The sequence below is a fragment of the Zea mays genome, chromosome 1 (genome assembly GCF_902167145.1).
Source record: "Zea mays cultivar B73 chromosome 1, Zm-B73-REFERENCE-NAM-5.0, whole genome shotgun sequence".
Taxonomy (NCBI): Eukaryota; Viridiplantae; Streptophyta; class Magnoliopsida; order Poales; family Poaceae; genus Zea; species Zea mays.
Genome location: NC_050096.1, coordinates 186,957,943 through 186,979,130, shown reverse-complemented (window position 1 = coordinate 186,979,130; position 21,188 = coordinate 186,957,943). Strand labels below are relative to the sequence as shown.

Sequence of the window (21,188 nt, the reverse complement as noted above, 5' to 3'; positions counted from 1 at the left end):
GACGGCAGCGGCAGCAGGGGCAGCGACCGGGGCGGCAGCAGCAAGGGCAGCACCAAGGGCGGCAGCGGCGGCGGCAGCAACAGGGCCAGTGGCTAGATGCCACTGGTATTTTAAATATTAGTATAGTATAGTTAGAATAATGTAGTAGTAATGTAGAGTAGTATAGCGTAGTGTAGTAGTAGTAGTAGTAGTAGTAAATGTAATGTAATGTAGTAATAGGGAAGTATTAACTCGCGAAGAGTTGATTTGTAAATTTGTTATCTTCCCTTTTAATGAAAGAATGAGTTTGGCTTCTATTTGATGACTCGTCTTGCTTGTTTGTAAAACTGATTCCTTTGAGACAGTAGATGAATAACTTGGGGATCAAACTGATGCTTCCAGAAATAGCTGCCGATTAACTTGTAGGCGGTGCCGGCGTTTTAGAGGTAACACCGAGCAACTGAAGACTGTATCAGTGTGTTAGAAGCAACGCCGAGTGATTGGAAATCGACGTCAGCATTTTAGAGGTAATGCCGAGCGACTGAACGTGAAGTCGGCGTTTTGGAGGCAACGCCGACCGACTGGAAGGCGACGTTGGCATTTTTAGAGGTAATGCCGGGCAACTGAGAGGCGATGTCGGCGTTTTAGAGGCAACGCCGAGCGACTGAACACCAAATCGGCGTTTTAGAGGCAACGCCGAGTGTTTGGAAAGCGACGTCAGCATTTTAGAGGTAATGCCAAACGACTGAACGCGAAGTCGGCGTTTTGGAGGTAACGCCGACTGACTGGAGGGCGACGTTGGCATTTTTAGAGGTAATGCCGGGCGACTGAGAGGCGATGTCGGCATTTTAGAGGCAACGCCGAGCGACTGAACACCAAATCGGCATTTTAGAGGCAACGCCGAGTGATTGGAAAGCGACATCAGCATTTTAGAGGTAATGCCAAACGACTGAGCGCGAAGTCGGCGTTTTGGAGGCAACGCCGACTGACTGGAGGGCGACGTTGGCATTTTTAGAGGTAATGTCGGGCGACTAAGGGGCGATGTCGGCGTTTTAGAGGCAACGCCGAGCGACTGATCACTAAATCGGCGTTTTGAAGGCAACGCCGAGTGATAGCAGGCCGCGCGAGCCAATTTGAAGACGATGGCCGAGTGATGAGGTGGTGCACCAGTGTTCTGGAGATAACTGTCGGGTTTCCACGTGGCATGTTGGGGTTTTGTGAATAATCGTCGGGTGATGACTGGGCACTTTCTGAAATGGTATCTGGCTCGAGAATATCCCTTAAGAGCTGCACTTTTAGCCGCCTTTGCTTTCCGTGCCCTAGTTCTTGCTTTCTCGCTTCCGAATCCTCTCTGCCATTCGCCTCCCGCTCTGCTCGCTGGTAGAATTGAGATGGCACCCAAGAGGAAGACCGCGAGCTCGTCTGCTGTGGTGATTCCTCCAATCGACCCCAACAGCCAGTTGCCTTTCGCACGTAACCATATGTCCATCATTTCTGAAACTGAACTTCTCCACCTCGTATCCATCAGGGTTCTTCCTCCGCGGGAACTCTGTTCTTGGCGGATTTGCCATGGGTTTACTGTTCCGACAGAGGATACCCATGAGTCTGTTGTTTACGCCCCTTTCCTTCTCCGCGGCCTTGGCCTTCCCATTTCTCCCTTTTTCCGTGGCCTCCTTGATTTCTATCATATTAACTTGACCCATCTGAACCCCAATTCAATTCTGCAAATCTCCATTTTCGTTCACTTATGCGAGGCCTTTCTTGGCGTGCTGCCACATTTCGGTTTATGGAAATACTTGTATCATTGTCGCCCTGGGATGGCCGGGGGACAGCATCAGTTGGTCGGGGGTGCCAGCTTGGAGATGCGCCGCGGGAGGAAAACTGAATATCTCGAGATCCCCCTCAAGGACAACATTAAAGGATGGCGCCTAGAGTGGTTCATAGTTGAGAATTATGGGAATTCTCTCCCCTCCCGGTCGGGTAGACAGCCGGACGTTCGCACCCCAAGCTGGACCGAGTCTCCCACAGATCAGGAGGTAGCTGAGGCAAGTGTGTTTCTAACCGAAGTTGGACTATTGAAAGAAAGGGGTCTGACTGCTGAAGCTGTGGTTACTGACTTTGTTTTCAAGAATATTCAGCCACTGAAAGACAGGGCCTATCCAGCTTATCTGTATCGAGGGCTAGCCGTCTCAACTCGGGTTACCAATAGGAGAATTCCTTCTGCAGATTTGGTGAGCCGACTTGAAATGATCCTCAGGGGCAAGGTGTCAAATGTTGGTGCTCCAGTGGCGTACTCGGCCTGGAACTTGCCTCCTCCCAAAGCCTTCACCCTTTTCGTATCGAATCCACCCATTACTGATGGCAGTTTGGGCCTTAGAGTGCGACCCTCTGCTGAAGAAGTCAGTGCTTTGGTTGCTTCGCTTGGGGAGATTCCTGATGACGAACGGCAGGTCCATTTTGAGGTGCCCCTGAACCCTAGTGATGCAGATATAAACGCTATGCTCGATTTGCTAGCCGAGGATTCTTCCGATGCTGCTCCTGCTGGGGCGTTGGCAGTGGTGCCCCTCCCAGAGGTTGATACGACTTTGGATGCTCAGAAACCTGTCAGTACTCATCCGAGGCGCCCTTGCCGAACCAATCGGCCTGATCCTTCTGCTAATGAGCAGAAGAAGAAAAGAAGACGCCTCCGGCGAGTATCCAGTTTTGATCAGGACGCTGGTACCTCAGTTCCTGCTATTGAAGAAGTGTCTGCGACTGGGTTTACTGATGCTGACCCCAATGGGTGTACCCAATCCGCTGTTGATCCTATAGTGGGTGCCCCATCTGTTGCTGGTCCCAATGGGGGTGCTGCTTGTGTTGCCAATGTGGATGATGAGGAGGAAGAAAATGAAGCTCCTTTGACTCGGAAAAATAGTCGGCAGTTCATCGCCAGCGGTGAAAGTAGTGGAGTTCCCTCTCCCGCTTTGTCTGCCCTCATTGGTCTGCAAGAACTGTCCCTGGCCAACTTTGATCAGACTCTGGAGGATATGGTCCCAGAGGACTTGTTATCGGAGCCAGTGGATGATGGTGCAATGGAGGCTTGCGCTGACGTGCCCGATGCTGGGTTGAGGTCATCCCGTGCCTCGTCGACCTTAGAGCGCGATCTCGAGGGCCGGGAGGCTGACTTGGATCGTCTTGGTCCTATGGAAGTAGCTGAGGGCCCGTCAACCTTAGAGGTGGTTACTGCAGAGAGCTTGGTCTTCAAGAATAGTGCTGACACATGCCCAGCCCCCGAGGGTGTCGTCGGGGATGACTTAGCTCGGGTGAAGAGTGTAAGCCACTGCCCAGCCCCCGAGGGTGCTGCCGGGGGTGATCCGGCTCAAGCGGGCAGTGCCAACTATGACCCAGCCCCCGAGGGTGCCCGGGCAGGGTCTCCTTCCTGTACTTCCATGGACGTTCATGCAGGATCTCCTCCACACTCTGGCTGTATGGTGGTAGCTCAAACCTTGGACCAAGGAGTCGCTTTAGAGGGCAGCGTCCCCGCTGATCAGGTGTTTGGCTCTGTTGAAGGCACCGAGTTGATTCCTACTGGTTCGTTGCAAGCTGCTTCGGATGGTGGCCTCACGCCTGGTTATCGACTGATCTCTCCTGATTTGGGGATCCCTTCGTTCTTCTCCAACCTCCAGGTACTGTGATGTATTTTAGCTTGATTTTTACATTGCATGAACTGCTGTCATTATACTCATCTGTTCTCCTCATCAGGCTTTGGTGGATGGGATGGCCAGCCAGCTGAGATTACAGGGTGCTTCCGTCCCAGAAGTGGCTTCGTCTCTTGCGTGTTGGAATCCAGTGTCACTTCAACATCGTGTCTCTGAATTGGAGGCAACCAACGTTGGTTAGTGCTTTTTTGCTTCTCTTTGCCTTCGTCGTGGATTGCCTTACCTTCTGACCCCGTTTTGTTTGATTATCTCTTGCTAGGAATGACTCGGTAGATTTCAATTCTTGAGGAGAAACATTCCCGAGATCAGGCTGAATTGGCTCAGCGGTGCACTGACTTTGAGGAGAAGTACTCTCAGAGCCAAACTGAACTGGGTTAGGTCTCCGCTGCCTTGGATGACGCCAATGCCTTGAGTTCTTCTCTTCATGCTCAGCTCAATTCTGAAAAGGTAATTTACAAAACTGCGCCTTGCCTTGCTGTGTTCCTATTATTTGCTTGGTTCTTGAAGGAGTTGACTTTTGCTCGCAGGAAGAAAAACGTATCCTTGCTGCTTCTCGAGACAATCTTGACAGATTGTATCGTGATTCTAGCAACTCGCTGACCATCTTGGAGAGGAGTCACCACTTTACAATGGAGGAATTGGACAATCAACGTTGTAAGCTGCAGGAATCCGCGGACGAAGTGACCCGCCTCAAGCAGTTGATATCAGCAAAGGATGCCACCATCAAAGAACTCCGAGCTTCCAAGAAATCCATTGCCCAGGAGTTAGAGACTGCTCAACTGGCTGCTAAAGTTGCCGAAGAAACTTCTGTTACTCTCAAAGCCCAGCGCGACAGAGCCATGGACAAGGCTATTCGGGCGGGACGAATCTTGATGAGGAGACCCGGCGTGGTTGTTCCTGAAGACATAAGGGCTGACGTGAATGCTGCCCCTGATTCCTCGAGTCGCCCTTCTTCGTCGGTTGCTCCTGAGAAAAACATTGCGAAATAGAGAAACACTTTTGCGTGCTTTGAGCGTGCGGTTAGCATGATCGAGTATTTGTTAGAGGACATCAGTTCAGTATTCGAATGATATAATCACTCTCTTATTGTATCAGAATTCATCAGTTCGTAATTTTGCAGCAATGAAATGACGCACGATGATTATGAAATTTGTTTGCGGGATATAGAAGTCATCCCCTGAATTGCATAGGCATGAGCATGTTGCATCGCCTTAAGTCGCTGCCGACTTAAGTCGATTGCTCCGTTAGTAGGGCATAGTGGTCACCCCGAGTAGGGGTGGGCACTTTTTTACCGTAAACCGAAAACCGAACCGAACCGTACCGAACCGAACCGAAATTTCGGTTTTTTCGGTAGTTCGGTTCGGTTTCGGTTTTTGTATCTAAGAAGTTCGGTTTTCGGTATCGTAATCGGTTTTCACCGTATACCGAACTGAAATACCAAAAAACCGAACACCAAACTTTATCAATTCTCAAATTTGACTATTAGATTATGTGAACTAAATGTGTGATACAATTAAATTATTATTCACTTGTTTGTATGTGATGTATGATGTATCTCTAAATATTTGTGGCTATATAATTTTTATTTTTTAAAATTATGTGTAATCTATTATGTAAACTTGTTGTATGTATTGTCTTGAGTATAAGTTTGGTATTCGGTTTTTACCGAAAAACCGAAGTAAAAAACCGAAACCGAATTTCTCGGTTTTTCATTTTCTAGAAAACCGATCGGTTTCTAATGTATGAAGAACCGAAGTTTTTGAAAACCAAAAAACCGAACTGAAGTTTAGAAAAAAACCGAATGCCCAGCCCTAACCCCGAGTTAAGTAAGCGTGAGCATGTTGCACCGCCTTAAGTCGTTGCCGACTTAAGTCAATTGCTCCATTAGTAGGGCATAGTGGTCACCCCGAGTTAAGTAAGCGTGAGCATGTTGCACCGCCTTAAGTCGCTACCGACTTAAGTCGATTGCTCCGTTAGCAGGGCTTAGTGGCCACCCCGAGTTAAGTAAGCGTGAGCATGTTGCACCGCCTTAAGTCGTTGCCGACTTAAGTCGATTGCTGCGTTAGTAGGGCATAGTGGTCACCCCGAGTTAAGTAAGCGTGAGCATGTTGCACCGCCTTAAGTCGCTGCCGACTTAAGTCGATTGCTCCGTTAGCAGGGCATAGTGGCCACCCCGAGTTAAGTAAGCGTGAGCATGTTGCACCGCCTTAGGTCGCTGCCGACTTAAGTCGATTGCTCCGTTAGCAGGGCATAGTGGTCACCCCGAGTTAAGTAAGAGTGCAAGTCAATCGTGAACAAACCGAATATCTTTGAAACCCCTTTTTTATTGATGACATATTTCCATTTTACAGAGTACATCGTCGTCCCAGCAGTTTTGAAATACAGCTAGGGATAAAACTTTCTGAGGTGTTCTATGTTCCAGGAGTTCCCAACTTCTGTGCCATCCATCTGAGTGAGACGATATGATCCGGGCCGAGTGACTTCTGCTACCATGAAGGGTCCTTCCCATAAGGGTGATAACTTGTGCCGTCCCTCCCCCGTTAGAATTCGGCGGAGGACGGGATCTCCTATTGAGAAGGATCGCTGTCGCACAGCCTTGTCGTGATAGCGCCTTAGAGTCTGCTGGTATCGTGCTGATTGGATTACCGCATTCAGCCGTTCTTCTTCAAGTACATCAATGTCCTCCAGCCTGGTGGCCTCAGCTTCCGCTATGCTTTCGAAGATCAACCTTGGCGCCCCAAACTTGAGATCAGCGGGTAGCACTGCCTCCGACCCATAGACCATGAAGAAAGGAGTGTTTCCATTCAGGGCTCGGCTAGGTTGGGTTCTTAGGCTCCAAACGACATAAGGCAATTCCCTTATCCACTTTCCTGCGAATTTTTCATTCTTATCGAAGACCTTTTTGATGTGCTACAGATGCATACTTGATCTGAATGCTCTTTTGCTCGCAGAAGTCGAAGAATTCTGAACTTGTGAAGTTGGATCCTAAGTCAGTTATGATGCTGTTTGGTATCCCAAATCTGAATATTATGTTTTGTATGAATTCCACGGCCTTAGCAGAGGTTAAAGAGGCAATGGGCTTGAACTCTATCCATTTAGTGAATTTGTCAATCGCCACCAATACATTAGTGTATCCCCCTTGAGCTTTCTTGAAAGGTCCAATCATATCCAGTCCCCAGCATGCAAAAGGCCAAGTCACTGGTATGGTCTGCAGTTGCTGTGTCGGCATGTGTTGTTGCTTTGACAAGTATTGGCAAGCTTCGCACCTCTGAACTAACTCGGCTGCATCGTTTTTCGCTGTCGGCCAATAGAATCCTGACCTGAAGACCTTCCCTACTAGTGTTCTGGAGACTGCATGTATTCCACATTGCCCAGCATGGACCTCTTCCAGAAGTTGCTTCCTAGTGGACGGGAGGATGCACTTCATGAGGACGCCTGATGCACCCCTTCTATACAATGTCTCCCCAATGAGTGTATAGTGAGCCGACTGTCTGGCAATGCGTTCTGCCGAGTTCTTGTCGTCTGGTTCTTCTTCATTCTTTATATACTTAATGATCGGCCTTCTCCAGTCATCAGAGTCTGACTCGGGTCGATCTATAATGTTGCACTCTTCTGCTTGATCCATTGAGATACTCGGCTGTAGTATTTCTTGCACAAAGACTCTGGGTGGGACCTGAGTTCGACTGGATCCTAGCTTGGACAGTACATCGACTGCTGTGTTCCGATCTCTTTCTACGTGATGAAATTCCAGACCCTCAAATTTATCCTCCAGTTTTCGGACGGTAGTGCAGTATTTTCCCATTGAATCGCTTGAACAATCCCACTCTTTGTTTATCTGGCTAATGACTACCAGAGAGTCTCCGTACACCATCAATCTATTGATGCCCAATGATATGGCGATGTTCAATCCATGGATCAGAGCTTCATACTCGGCTGCATTGTTGGAGGCCGGAAATAGCAATTGGAGGGCGTACTTGAGGTGTTCGCCTCCAGGTGCGGTGAAGAGGATCTCTGCTCCTGCTCCCTGCAGCTTCAGCGAGCCATCAAAATACATTCGCCATACTTCTGCAGTCTCTGGTTTATCTGGTACTTGTTGTTCGGTCCACTCTGATACGAAATCAACCAGTGCTTGAGTTTTGATGGCAGTGCGAGGTCGGAACTCGATGTCATGAGATCCCAGTTCGCAAGCCCACTTGGTTATTCGGCCAATGGCCTCCTTGTTGTGAAGAATATCACCTATCGGAAAACCAGTGACTACTATGACTTTGTGGTCATCAAAGTAGTGACGCAGCTTGCGGGCAGTTAGAAGTACTGCGTATAATAGCTTCTGAACTTGAGGGTACTTTTTCTTTGAGGGGCCCAGGACTTCACTGATGAAGTAAACAGGATGTTGCACTGGGTAGGCACGTCCTTCTTCTACTCGCTCGACTACCAACGCGGTGCTTACCACGTGAGTCGTGCAAGAGATATACAGTAGCAAATCTTCAGCCGGTTGAGTTGATGTAGCTCGCCGGGGTGGCTTCAGTACTGGTGGTGTTGTCAAGAATTTTTTCAGTGCATCTAGAGCTTCTTGTGCTTCTGAAGTCCATTGAAACTTATCCACCTTCTTGAGTAGCTTGTAAAACGGCAAACCTTTTTCCCCCAGCCTGGATATAAATCTGCTCAAAGTTGTCATACATCCAGTAAGTCGCTGAACCTTCTTTTGTGATCGAGGAGCTTCCATCTTCATGATAGCTTCAATTTTATCTGGATTAGCCTCAATTCCTCGGTGGCTGACGATAAACCCGAGCAACTTTCCTGCTGGTACCTCGAAAACACATTTTTCGGGATTGAGCTTCCATCTATATCGTCTCAGGCTATTGAAAACCAGCTGTAAGTCTTCGATGAAGTTCTCCGAATTCTCTGTTTTGATTACCACATCATCTATGTAGGCCTCCACACGCTTGCCCCAGTGATCGGCTAAGCATGTTTGAATGGCTCTCTGATAAGTCGCTCTAGCGTTTTTGAGGCCGAACGGCATGGAGGTATAACAGAAAGCACCAAACGGAGTGATGAACGTCGTTTTTTCCTCGTCTTCCTTCGCCAAACTAATCTGATGATACCCGGAATAGCAATCTAAGAAAGACAGCACGGAACATCCAGCGGTGGAGTCCACCACCTGATCTATCCTTGGGAGCCCGAAGGGATCCTTCGGACAGTGTTTGTTGAGATCAGTATAGTCGACGCACATGCGCCAATCCACTTTATTCTTTTTGAGTACAAGAACATGGTTGGCTAACCACTCGGGGTGCAACACTTCTCTAATAAATCCAGCCGCGACCAAGCGAGCTAACTCGGCGCGAATGGCCTCTCTCTTGTCGGGCGTGAAACGACGTAGCTTTTGCCGAATCGGCCTCGCCTGGGGATAGACCTTCAGTTTGTGCTCGGCCAGTTCTCTTGGGACTCCCGGCATATCCGCGGGTTGCCATGTGAATACATCTCGGTTATCTTGCAGAAACTGGACGAGCGCGCTTTCCTATTTGTCGTCCAAGCTGGAGCTGATGATGGTCGTCTTGCGTTCATCAGCGAACCCCAGGTTGATCCTCTTGGTTTCTTCAGTCGGTCGCATAGAGGTCGCGGCCTGAGCTTCGTTTGCCGGTACCGCGAGGTCTTCCTCAGGCTTGGAGTTCGCCTGTGCTGAAGAGACCGTCGTCGGTTTGGTGGTGAGGGCTGCTTGGATGGCCACTCGGAAGCACTCTGCGGCGCCTTGGAAATCGGCGCGCACAATTATGATTCCTTGCGGTCCTTGCATCTTTAGTATCATGTATATGTAATGGGGGATGGCCATGAATTTGGCCAGTCCCGGCCTCCCGATGATGGCGTTGTACCCGCAATCAAAGTTCGCCACTTCGAACCTCAGGAACTCGGTTCTGTAGTTCTCCGGAGTTCCGAAGGTGACTCGCATGTAGATGTGGCCCAGCGGGTATTCCCCTTCCGTCGGCACGATGCCAAAGAAAGGAGTGTCCGACTCGTGGAGTTCTTTGAGGTGAACTCACAAGCCTTGGAGTGTCCGGGGGAAGGTGACGTTGATGCTGCTCCCCCTGTCCACTAGCACCTTCTTTACCCGGCTCTCTCGGATCACCGGATTGACGAGGAGCGGGTATTTGCCTGGATGGTCGAAGTTGAGCCATTGATCCTCCTGAGTGAAAGTGATCGGGTGCTCCGACCACCGGTATGGGGCGGGAGGACCGGTGGTCGCCACCAGTATCTGGCGGTCGTTGAGCTTTTGTTGTCTTTTGTTCTCCTGCGACCCATGTCCGCCGAAGATGACGTTGACCTCCCTGTCAACGCGCGGGAAGGCTCCTCCTCCTCCCTCCTCCTGCTGATGGGGTCGTCGTGGTTCATCTGGCCCTCCCCTCGGCGGCGGAGGAGGTAGAGGTTGGAAGGGTCGACCGTGCCCGACGGAGTGCTTGAAGTCCCGGTAGTTACGAAGAGTGTGGCGCATGTCCTTGTGGTACGGGCACTGGGCGTCGAGGATGTCGTCCAGCGTGCGCTCGCCTCCGCGGGGTCCTCCTCGGGCGCGAGAGGCAGGTGGTCCGGCGGCGTGTATTTCTTCGCGAGGTCTCTTCTCCCAGCGTTTGTCGGGTTGCTGGTTCGCGTCACGTCGTGGTGCTGCCGGTGCGGGCTTTGCTCCTCCGATGAGGTCCTGAGCTCGCTCATCGGCGGTGATGTAGAGGTCGGCTTCCCGGAACAGCTCTTCGGAAGTAGTCGGCGCCTTCTGTAGTATGGCTCGGACGGAAGCCGAGTCATTGGATCCTCTGTAGAAGTCCTCGATCACGGCCGCCTCCGTGACCTCGGGGATACGATTTCTCATGGTCTGGAACCTTTTGAGGTACGACCGGAGAGTCTCATCCCCCCGGCGCTTGATGGATTTGAGGTCCCACGGTTGCGCCGGCTTGTCGGAGAGGGACTGGAAGTTGGCGGTGAAGAGTCGACTGAAGTCTCCCCAGTCGTCGATGCAGTGTCGGGGTAGATGTCGCAGCCACTGCAGCGCGTCTTGCCCAAGGACGATGGGTAGATACGCGGTCATCACGTCTTCGGACGCCCCGGCAGCTCGAGCAGCGGTGGTGTAGACGGCTAGCCAACCCCCTGTATCCTGCTTAGGTTCATATTATTCGACATTGGATACCTTGAAGTTGGGAGGCCATTAGATGGCCCTAAGGCACGGAGTAAGAGCGAATACTCCGCACGTGTCCTCCTGTCATCGGGGACGATGTCTGTCCCGGGGAGGGGAGTTGTGGTTGTGGTTCCTCGACCGTCCCCGGGTGGTACCGCCAGTTGAGGCCGTCGCCGACTCAGTTCTAGTGGCCTGGCTCTGAGCCGGGATGCCATGATCCGTGTCGTACTCCTCTCGGCGTCGAATCTCGTTCTCATGCCGCCGTTCGCGCGAAGCATTGATGGAGCTTCGCGCATCTCGGCGACTGTTGATGGCGTGTCGTAGATCGTTCGGTGGGTGAGCAAGCGGTAGAAGATGGTTGGCTGCCTGGGTGAACAGGCGTCGGTAGCCCTCAGCGTCGGGAGTCCGAGGAAGTCCATCAGCTATCCGAGCTAGTACCCCTCCGACTTCGCTCGGCGTGTTCATAGCTCGGGCGAAGTCGGGATTCAGGTTGCGCCCGAAGAATGGATTCTCCCGGCGTTGCCTTGCATCTTGCTCGGCTTGTTCCTGAGCCCGTCGGCGATCACATCGTCGGGAGTTCCTTCGCTCTCTGAAGACGCGTTCTTCCGGAGTCTCTCCTATCTCCGAGACCTCGTCTCGCGAGACAGGCTGCTCCGGATCTCGTTCTCCGGCCGCGTGATGTCGTCGAACGTTCCTGCGCCGATTCCTCCGTCGGCGGGATTCTCGTTGAGGCGGTTCTTCTCCGGGTGCGGTCGGCTCGTCGTCGGAGACGGTAGGCGACTCCACTCTCCCGATGAAGAGGACGTCGGGGTAGAATGGTGCTGCTGTCGTGGCGACCTTCTTTCCGTTCTCCTTTGAGGTCGGAGGAACGGAAAGAACAACTTGCTTCTCCCTGGTCTCCTTCTTCCTCGCGATCTGTGTCCATTCTTTTGTCGGGGAAGTAGACAGTGGAGTTTTCCGGGTCAGCAAGCCTTCGGCCCCCGACTTTCCGGAGACGATCTTTTTCCGAAGAGCTAGAGGTTGCGTTTCTTCGGCATTTTCGGAGTTCGTTGGAGGAGACTTCTTTTCCGGCGGATCCGCGATACGGTGTAGAATTCCCTCTTCATCCGCTACGGATGAGATTGTTCCGAAGCAGAATATGGATCCGGGACGCAGGGTGATCTTGTTGTAGAAGGTGACGGCCATTGAGCTAGCTTGGATCGTCGACACAGCCCCTACCTGGCGCGCCAGCTGTCGGTGTTTTGGGTCCGACCGCACACCCGGGGTTGCCCTTCAAGGTGTTTTTAGGAGTAGGACGGTGTCGACAACTGTAGCAAAATGGTTCGTGCCGATTGCACGAGGAACAGTGGACAAGGTTTACAGTTTCGGGCCGCTTAGAGATGTGTAACACCCTACGTCCTGGTGAGTATGCTTGGTGAATGTGGTTACAAGAGAGTTCTCTGGATTGAGAATGTAGAGAATTGACGTGGGTGGCTAAGTAATAGGGTCGATCGTTCTGAAGGGGTGCCCCCTAGGCCTTATATACTCGACCGTGGGGCAATACAAGTGGATATGATAACAACGAGTAGCTAAAAGATAGTGAACTGATTGAGTTTATCTCCATGTAATCCTGCCGACTTATCCTCGCATGGCTCCGCTGCATGGGGGCTCCAGCGCGGGAAAGTCGGATCTCTGTTGCGATCACTCGCTCGACGTTGTGGGCCATCCAGGTTTGCATCAATCTGGCCTCATGTCGCTCTGCTTTGCTGGTCGTCTCTCCCCAGGCCCACGAAAGAATGACCTTACGATTTATTGGGCCCTTGGGCCTTTCGTGAGGTCTTTTACTCTTTTAGTGGACCCGGGGGATATCCATCCCCCACAGTACCTTTTGTGCCGGTCTGCCTTTAATTCTCTTCGCAAACACACACTTGCATTTTTTGTTTAAGCAAGCGTGTATGGTGGTGCGTGCCTGATGACTAACGATGTACGACGGAACTTCTATCGGCAGGTGTGGCACGTGCTCTCTAATAATGAGACCATGCAAATCATGACATATATCGAAGTCTGCATGATACTGATGGTTGCAATGTAGTAGTGAAACAACTAAATTAAAATAACAAAATTTATGTATGGCTAGAATCACAAATGGATTATGAAATATTTTCTTATAACAATATAAGACACATTTTGTATATAAGTTATCATGGTATTATATGTTCCCGTTGCAACGCACGAGTACTGACCTAGTAAGAAATAAAGGCCTAACCCATCATCCATCTGCCGTCGCTTGGGCCCACGGCGCGCGCTCGTGCGGGACCGGGACGAGCGCGAGTGCTCCAGAAGTCGAGACTCGAGAAGCCGCAAGTGGGCTCTTCGGTCTCCGGCTCCAATTTCTATTTCTTTTACTATATATACTAAATATTATTTTCCATCTTCTTGCTCAGCTTCTTCCCCACCCACCCCCAATCTATTCCCTAACCCTAGTCGCCATGGACCGAGACGGCGACCCGGCGTTCCACCGGAACGAGGCCATCTCCGCCGTGCAGGACGTCGACCAGTACTACGGAGAGGACGACGATTTCGACGAGCTCTACAACGACGTCAACGTCGGCGACGTCTTCCTCCGCAACGCCCATCCGCCGCCGCCGCCCGCGCAGCAGAATCACCACCACCACCAGCAGCAGCTCCCTCCAACGCCCGCGCAGCAGAATCACCACCAGCAGCTCCCTCCAACGCCCGCGCAGCAGAATCACCACCACCAGCAGCAGCTCCCTCCTCCGCCCCTGTCGCAGCCGCTACAGGCCCCGCCTCATTCTCTCCCGCCGCCGCCGCCGCATGCTCCGCCCCAGCAGAAGGCCTACGCGCCTGCTGTTGCAGCGCCGGGTCCGAGTCAGCCGCCGCCTCAGACGAATCTCCCGCCGCCACCTTCTCATCCCCCATCCGCGTCCGTGCTTCTGCCGCCTCAGCACCACCAGGGCGACGGGTTCCACCGTCCTGGAGGGAACTACAGCGGTGGTCCTGTCGTTGTCGCCAACGGAGCCGGCTTTGGCGGGGGCGATGTCTCCGGCGGCACGACGCTGTTCGTCGGCGACCTCCACTGGTGGACTACCGACGCTGATCTGGAGGCTGAGCTCAGCAAGTATGGGACGGTGAAGGAGGTGAGGTTCTTCGACGAGAAGGCCAGCGGCAAGTCCAAGGGGTACTGCCAGGTCGACTTCTACGACCCTGGTGCCGCTGCTTCCTGCAAGGAGGGCATGAACGGCCACTCTTTTAATGGCCGTCCATGTGTTGTGGCATTCGCATCTCCCAACACTGTGCGTCGCATGGGCGAGGCGCAGGCGAAGTCCCAGCAGGCCTTGGCTGTACAGACATCATCACTGCAACCAAAGGGTGGTAGAGGGGGTGGTGGTTTCGGAATGCCTCATGCCGGTGGTAATTACAGTGGCGGACGTGGAGGTGCTGTATCAGGAGGCGGTGGTGGGAACTGGGGTAGAGGTGGTGGTGGTAGAGGCCCTATTGGTAATATGAGGAACAACAGAATGGGTCCGGCAGTTGGCCGTGGAATCGGGAATGGCATGGTTGCGCCGCCACCCCCAATGCTGCCTCAGGGAGGCATGCTGGGGCAGGGGTTTGATCCTGGTTATGGCGCCATGGGAAGGATGGGTGGTGGGTTTGGTAACTTCCCTGTTGGACCAGGTGCTGGGCCGTTTCCTGGGATGATGCAGCCATTTCCTCCAGTTGTTGCACCACACATAAACCCGGCCTTCTTTGGTCGTGGTGCGATGGGGGCTGGTGGGGTGGGGATGTGGCCTGATCCCGGCATGGGGGCTTGGGGTGTGGAAGAACAATCAAATTATGGGGATAATGCAGTGTCTGACCATCAATATGGGGAAGGGGGAGGCCATGGGAAGGAGAGGCCACCGGATAGGGAATGGTCTGGTGCACCAGAGAAGAGGCTGGACAGAGAGAAAGATATGCACCCTCAACAGGAGCAGCCGGAGAGGAGGCACCGGAATGAGCGTGACATGGGCCGAGAGAGAGATCGCAACTATGACAGAGACAGGGAAAGAGATCGTGACAGAGAGAGAGACCGAGACAGAGATAGGGACAGACACAGGGATGACAGAGATCGTTATGGTGATCATCACAGGCACAGGGACCGTGATTCAGAGCGTAATGAAGACTGGGACAGGGGGAGGTCATCTGGGAAACGCAGCAGGTCCAGGGAAGCTGACCATTCTAAACGTAGACGGATGACTGCTCAATAGTGTAGCTGGCTGAGCTACATCTAGTGTAGAGGCTATGACGTTCCAGGGCAGCGACCTCTTTGCACCCAGGCATTGTTCAGTAACAACCATCAACTGCTTACTGCTTGTAGCTGTGATGGCTTTCACTGCATATATCTCCGCGGTCTGTTGTAGCAATAATTTGAGATGTAAGTTATGCTTGATCTGATCTCTTGTTTGTTTTGGAATGTAACTCTTGAGTTGTTCTGTAAGGTAGTGATGTGGCATAGCGACATTGTCTGTTGTGGTAGGTTAGGACAAAAGCGTCCACAACATTGCCATGTAAATTTTTTTGTACTGGCCTTTATGTAACTTCATTTGTATAGGTCTTTAGGTTCGATTGATACTTTCTGTAGCTAGTTGGCATTGTTTTAGCAAAGAATTGTAACATATCGGCCTTTGTCTAAAACATAAGCCTGTAACTGTTAGATAGCATGCCCACTATTTTTTGATACTGGTGTGGCTGTGTAACATAAGTTTCTGTACAGATATTCTTCATGTAACTTTTTAGGTACACAAAGTTATGCAAGGTTTGTTATTTTGTCAGTTCACCTTGTAATTAAGTTAGCTTCCAAAATGTAAACAAGAGTAAATCTGTGAAGGCTGTTCTGTTGTACACTGCAGTCCGATGTATGTAGCATTGGCTGTGTTTTTCTGTGAAGGCTGTTCTCCGTATTTCAGAAATGGGAACAATTCGCTGTATCTGCATGCTGTGGTGGTAGTGCCATGGTGAACTAGCAATTTGGTTCAAAGACACTACAGGTCAACGGAATATCTATTTGCTTCCACAATAAGATAACACATGATATGATTCATACAGCTTTGGGAAATGCATGCAATTCAAGCATCTGTTAGACTAGCCAGTAGCCACAATATAATTCAAGAATGAATTGTTTCAAAGAGCAATTTATGATGATTGGCATGCAGAAGTACATGGTGACATATATAGTTGTTCTATGTCCTATATTGTTAGTTATAGGGATGAATCTTAATATAGGATTTTTGGTGAAGTTGCTTTGCATGATAATCTAGGAGACCTGCACTTTATTTCACTCAATCTACTTTGCCATTTTATTTCTGATGCGCTTCAGGAAGTCGGGAACTAATGTAATCCAAATATTAACCCAGATGCCTCTTTTTTCTATTATGGTGGATGTTTGATTCGTCATTGAAAATAGAGTATTTACTTAATTTGGCCACTGGAAGTAGTCCTCTCGGAGTGGTTAGCTATAAACTGATAAAATTCATGATGCATGCTAGTTCTTTCTGTGCTTCTGGATTTCTGTTAATCAATTTAGGACATCAGATTTACTCCGTGTCTGATTCCTTGAGTTCAAGTTCAAACTGAACATGGCCCGTTTCCGATCATTTAGGTTTGGTTTGTAGTCTAGTTAGGGCCTGTTCAGTTAACCCAGAACCAAACCAGGAAAGATTCCAAGTGTTTAATTATTATACAAATTAGACAACCATTCCAGGTGGGGAATTATTCCAGGGAACAATTCCTGAATAACCAACCGAACGCCCCTTATTAGGCAGGCACATCCATGTTTCGTGGATTCATTATCCATCTGATTGGTTAGTCGCACTGTCTCATCCTGCATCATTGCGTGCATTGACTTTATTTAAGTCTTTGTTTGGTTGCCTGTATTTTTGAAGCGTGACCTGCACGAGTGGATGCAAAATAATTTATTTTGAGGCTGTTTGACTGCATCCGCTCATACGTCAAAAACTTCGGTTTCTAGCCGGCCTGGATGGCAGGAACCTGGTCCGTGACGCCCAGGCAACCAATCAGCCAGTATGGGAATGCTAGTATTTCTCAATCAACTGCCATGTCTTACTGTTGATGTGTCAATGCATGCCAACACCTTATTTTTTTACTACCTTACAGCTCTCTCTGTTTCTTTTTAAATTATAAGTCATTTTATGCTTTTCTAGGTACATTTCTTTTGTTATGTATCTAGACATAACATTATTTATGTATCATCAGAGAAATATGTGCCCAAAGTTTTATTTGTATCTGTTTGGTTGAGTATGGTACTTCCAAGTTATGGTTAACAGTGTGACATAACAATATGCTTTTTACGATTTTTTTTTCCCGCCTTTAAACTGTTGCTACTTGTGTGTTAAAAATGTTGTTGTTAAACTTCTTACTGCCACACCTGCATCTTCTGGTTCTAGTTGTGTTTTTGTTCTCCCTTTTAAGTTCAAAAAGTGATCACTGCTACATAAATTCCTGCGTTCATTTTATGGTCACTCATGGCTTCCTTCTCATGTGCAGATATCAGCGGTTGGAATCTGTTATGTGCTACACAAAGATCGCCTTCCCTGGATGCTAGTTGTCTCATGTTTTTATGGGTCGTCAAATATCTAAAAACAAAGACACAGAAATAAATCGAGGTGTCGTTCTGTTGCTAGATGGAATATTCAGTATGTGAGACTTTGTATAAATATACCGGCTTGCTTCGCTTGTTCCTCTGTTGACAAATGGTTGTCATTCCATGTGACGTTTATTATTGCAGTGGCAGTGATCGATCGTCTGCACGAAGCCAAATTCTATTGGATTCTCATCCCCATCAAAATCTTATAGGAACAAGATAAAGTAGGTCTTTTGTTAAGCTCTCTTCTCCTAGTAGTATAATAATAGATGAAGTGATTATCTCATGACCCTCACCTCAACACGCCATGCATGCCTAGTAACACTCACTATCTAGTTTCATACTATCAGGAAAAAAAACTATACATTCTGCCATGCATAGTTTACATACGGCCAAAATATGCATCTTGCCCTATCAAGTTAGACCCTACTCCGAGCGCAAACGAATCATAAGACGACTTGAGCTTCAAACACGAATCACAAAGGGTAGTGACCAGCAACCCATCGTGCCACCCATTGCTTGAAAGTTTCCTCCTGCCGTCCCTTCAACATGCTGGCAATGTGACGATTCTGAGCAAGATAGGTCAGCAGATCAAGGCGTGCCGGCAAAGGATACTCATCCATGTCTTCAATGGCTTTGTAAATACCCTCGTATGGGTCCGTGCCACCGTGGGTAAAGCTCACAGCTTCCGACAGGGCCTGCATGAAGATGGGGACGCCTTGCCTAGCCCATTTCCATTCCTTCTCCTTCTCCTTCTCCTTCTCCTCGTGCCTGCGCTTCGAGCCTACTGGGTTCGGACTATCAGACTCTGCGAGGGTGTCGAAATCGTGTTGAGAAGAGTCACCATTCAGATCTGCTGGCTCTTGATCTAGGTTGACATTCCCAACGGCATCATCCTCTTGCCTTCCTGAGCGATCAAACGGTGCTTCAATAACACTGAACTCTCCAGTAGCGTGTTTCCCCGTGAAGACAAACTCCATCTCATCATACAAGGGGATCGGAACATTGTAGTACTTAGCCTTCTTGTCGCCTTTCTACATTCGCACAAAAGGAAACTACGTTTCATCAGGATACCCATCCAGTTCGCAAATGTAACTTATATATGTGACACAAGATATTTAGTATGTGTGCTTACAGCTTTCATCTTGACAACCTCGATCTCGTCGTAGGTTATCTTCTTCTGAACATCATCAAAACCAGCACCCCTAGCAGACTTCGCCTCCATGATCACCTTCCATTCTCCTTTCAGCTTGTGGTACTTGTTGTAGGTTTGTTTCCACGTGAAGTTAGCACCATACTTCTCATTAAGCCTCCGAGCACACTCTTCGTGATGGACCTCCCTTAGAACAAAGGCCCTCCCCGACTCATGGATTTTCTCCTTGTAGTAAAGAAGGATTTTCTCCTTGTGGTAGAGAAGGAGATCCTCCACTTCCAGGTGTTGCCACATCACACTGTTCCCAACCATATCTGCAAAGGACAATGTAAAATGTGAATGAATGATAAGAACTGCAGTGCACATCAGTTTTTGATATGGTCGCAAAGCACGTGCAACACACTATAGGGCCTGTTTGGTAGAGCTTCATCCGCTCCATATACACCAAAAACAGATCCAGATAAAAAATTTCTACCCAAATGCTTCCAGCTCCACAGTGGATCTGATCCACCAAAAGGTGGATCTGCCGGCCCCAAGATTCACCAAATTGGCGGAGCACCTCAATGGGTGATCCACCAAATTCAAGTTTGGTAGAGTTGAGAAAATTTACACACATCCATATAACCAAATCCAGGTGAAGTGAATCCTAGACTCAGATTCACGTTTTGAAGTGTTGGAGCTCTAACAAATAGGCCCCCCTATAGCCAAATAAGATCTTATCATCTTTCATAGTATTCTTATAAGTTGCTGGCTCGATCCTACTTTATAGAAATTAGAAGTTAGCACTTATAAATTGTGCCCGTTTTTTGGATAAAATCCTGTGTTGTTTCGGACCACACAATATGGGTAGAATCCTTGTGTTGTTTAGGATTCTGAAGGGTGCATCTGTTGACGGTTGACCTGTGTCACTAAACTTCACTAAAACATCTACTAACAGTTTTAGTAGAGCATAAAAAATAATGTCCCCATTCTTTTCCTTGTGGCCAACTGTTTGAAGAAGCATGACAACTTGTTCCATTGAGTAGTGCCAAGTATCACGGAGTGCATCCATAGAACGAAACTTTGTGCATAGCTTGAAGAAGACATCTTTACTCATTCTAAGATAAACTGAGTCTGGGTCCCAACTACGACACAATTGATTTAGCTATATTGTTGTGTCCCTATTCTTCTCTAAAATAGAGCTAGTTATATTGAGTAGACAAGGGGTGAATGCCCAATATACCACCATAGATGCAACCATAAAAGCCAATCACCTATGGAAATCTGAATGGCTGTCGATCTATGTGAACAATGAAAAGGCGGGTCTTCGGAGGGGAAGTGCAAGTGTGCAACTGGAGGTTTGAAAACGAATCCGTGCATCGAATCGCAGAAACCTTGAAGGGTATACACGACGGGAAGTACCTCTCGCGCAGAAGGCAGTAACAGGGTGCGATGCAGGGAGGCAGCGACGGGCCCCAAAGCTTCGATGAGGAGGAGGGAAGGCACCAGTGGCACCGGATCTGATTCTGTGGAGAAACCGAGAAATAGAGAGGTTTTAGAGCAACTCCAGTGGCATTGCTGTTTCAAACTTGTACTCTTCTTAATTTAATCATTCATAAGAGCGAGCCTCTTGTTCAGACTGGCTTTCTACTGTACCCCTCCCTCGGCAGATCGTCGACGCCCCTCGTCTCGATCCACAAGATGCGGCAAGAAGAAAGAGGAGCTGGGAGCGCACCTGCGGCCGGGTCGGGCGCGACCGGAAGAAGCAGGAAGCAGTCCTCGCACGGCGCCGTGTGCTCGGATTACCACTCAGGAGAACAGATGTGGCAAGCGAAGGGGAAGGGGTAACAATAGCAATGCAAGAGGAGGGAGGAAGAAGAAGACAAACAAGAGTTCAATCTTCATATTATGCGATATAATATTCAATCCATATCCATTTAGAGCCTTTTGAAATGACACCCCGTTTGCATCATTAGAATTGAATTCCATTCTAATAATAATAATTTAGGCATATATCAATTAAGCTAATTCAATTTTATACAAAATATATTTGTATACTATTATTAGCTAGATGTCGAAGATATTTATGCGCTATATTTTTACTATAGAGGAGTGAGACGAAGAGTGTCACGTAAGTTACAGAGTAGAAACAAATTCTACTACTGTATAAAACCATTTCCCATCCCCCACCCCATGAATTTGAGATAGACTAATATCTAAGCTTTGGAAAGTGGTGGAATGTCAAATTTCAAACTAAATAAGTTATTTTATTGAGTAAATTCCAATTCCTCTGAAATGAAGGGATCCAAACGTCCCGTGAAAGTTTTTTTCATTTTTGCCTAAAAAACGAAAGATTTTTCTATTTTATACGAGTTTTCTATAAAAAAACTAGGTGAGTACTCGTGCATTGCAACGACAACATATAATATAACGATAATTTATATATATAATATGTGTTATACTGTTATAAGAAAAAATATTTTTATAATCCATTTGTGATCATGGCCATACATAAATTTTGTTATTTTAATCTAGTCGTTTCATCACTATATTTCAACCATCAGTATCATACATGTCGGGGAC

General features: G+C 48.9%; 2 protein-coding genes across 3 annotated transcripts; one reads left to right on the top strand and one right to left on the bottom strand.

The window, feature by feature from the left end:
• Nucleotides 1-13,184: 13,184 nt before the first annotated feature.
• LOC103641415 (cleavage and polyadenylation specificity factor subunit 6) lies at nucleotides 13,185-17,583 on the top strand. Its single transcript, XM_008664770.4, has 2 exons — nucleotides 13,185-15,247; nucleotides 17,377-17,583. The coding sequence occupies exon 1, from the start codon at nucleotides 13,302-13,304 to the stop codon at nucleotides 15,078-15,080; it is 1,779 nt and encodes a 592-aa protein (XP_008662992.1). The 5' UTR covers nucleotides 13,185-13,301; the 3' UTR covers nucleotides 15,081-15,247; nucleotides 17,377-17,583.
• A 40-nt stretch (nucleotides 17,584-17,623) lies between these two features.
• On the bottom strand, nucleotides 17,624-20,515 carry LOC100273940 (uncharacterized). Of its 2 annotated transcripts, NM_001148331.3 has the most exons (4): nucleotides 20,341-20,515; nucleotides 20,028-20,131; nucleotides 18,609-18,940; nucleotides 17,662-18,507 (listed from the first exon to the last, which is right to left on the bottom strand). In NM_001148331.3, the coding sequence occupies exons 3-4, from the start codon at nucleotides 18,936-18,938 to the stop codon at nucleotides 17,950-17,952; spliced, it is 888 nt and encodes a 295-aa protein (NP_001141803.2). In that variant the 5' UTR covers nucleotides 18,939-18,940; nucleotides 20,028-20,131; nucleotides 20,341-20,515; the 3' UTR covers nucleotides 17,662-17,949. The 2 variants fall into 2 exon arrangements, with proteins under 2 accessions (XP_020403597.1, NP_001141803.2); XM_020548008.3 differs by lacking the exon at nucleotides 20,028-20,131 and having other exon boundaries at nucleotides 17,624-18,507; nucleotides 20,341-20,491.
• Between the last annotated feature and the right edge of the window lie 673 nt (nucleotides 20,516-21,188).

Coding starts and splice junctions, on each gene's coding strand:
- LOC103641415 (XM_008664770.4), top strand. CDS start 13,302: ATGGACCGAGACGGCGACCCGGCGTTCCACCGGAACGAGGCCATCTCC.
- LOC100273940 (NM_001148331.3), bottom strand. CDS start 18,938: ATGGTTGGGAACAGTGTGATGTGGCAACACCTGGAAGTGGAGGATCTC. Junction 18,508..18,608: donor AGGTTGTCAAGATGAAAGCT/GTAAGCACACAT, acceptor GTGCGAATGTAG/AAAGGCGACAAGAAGGCTAA.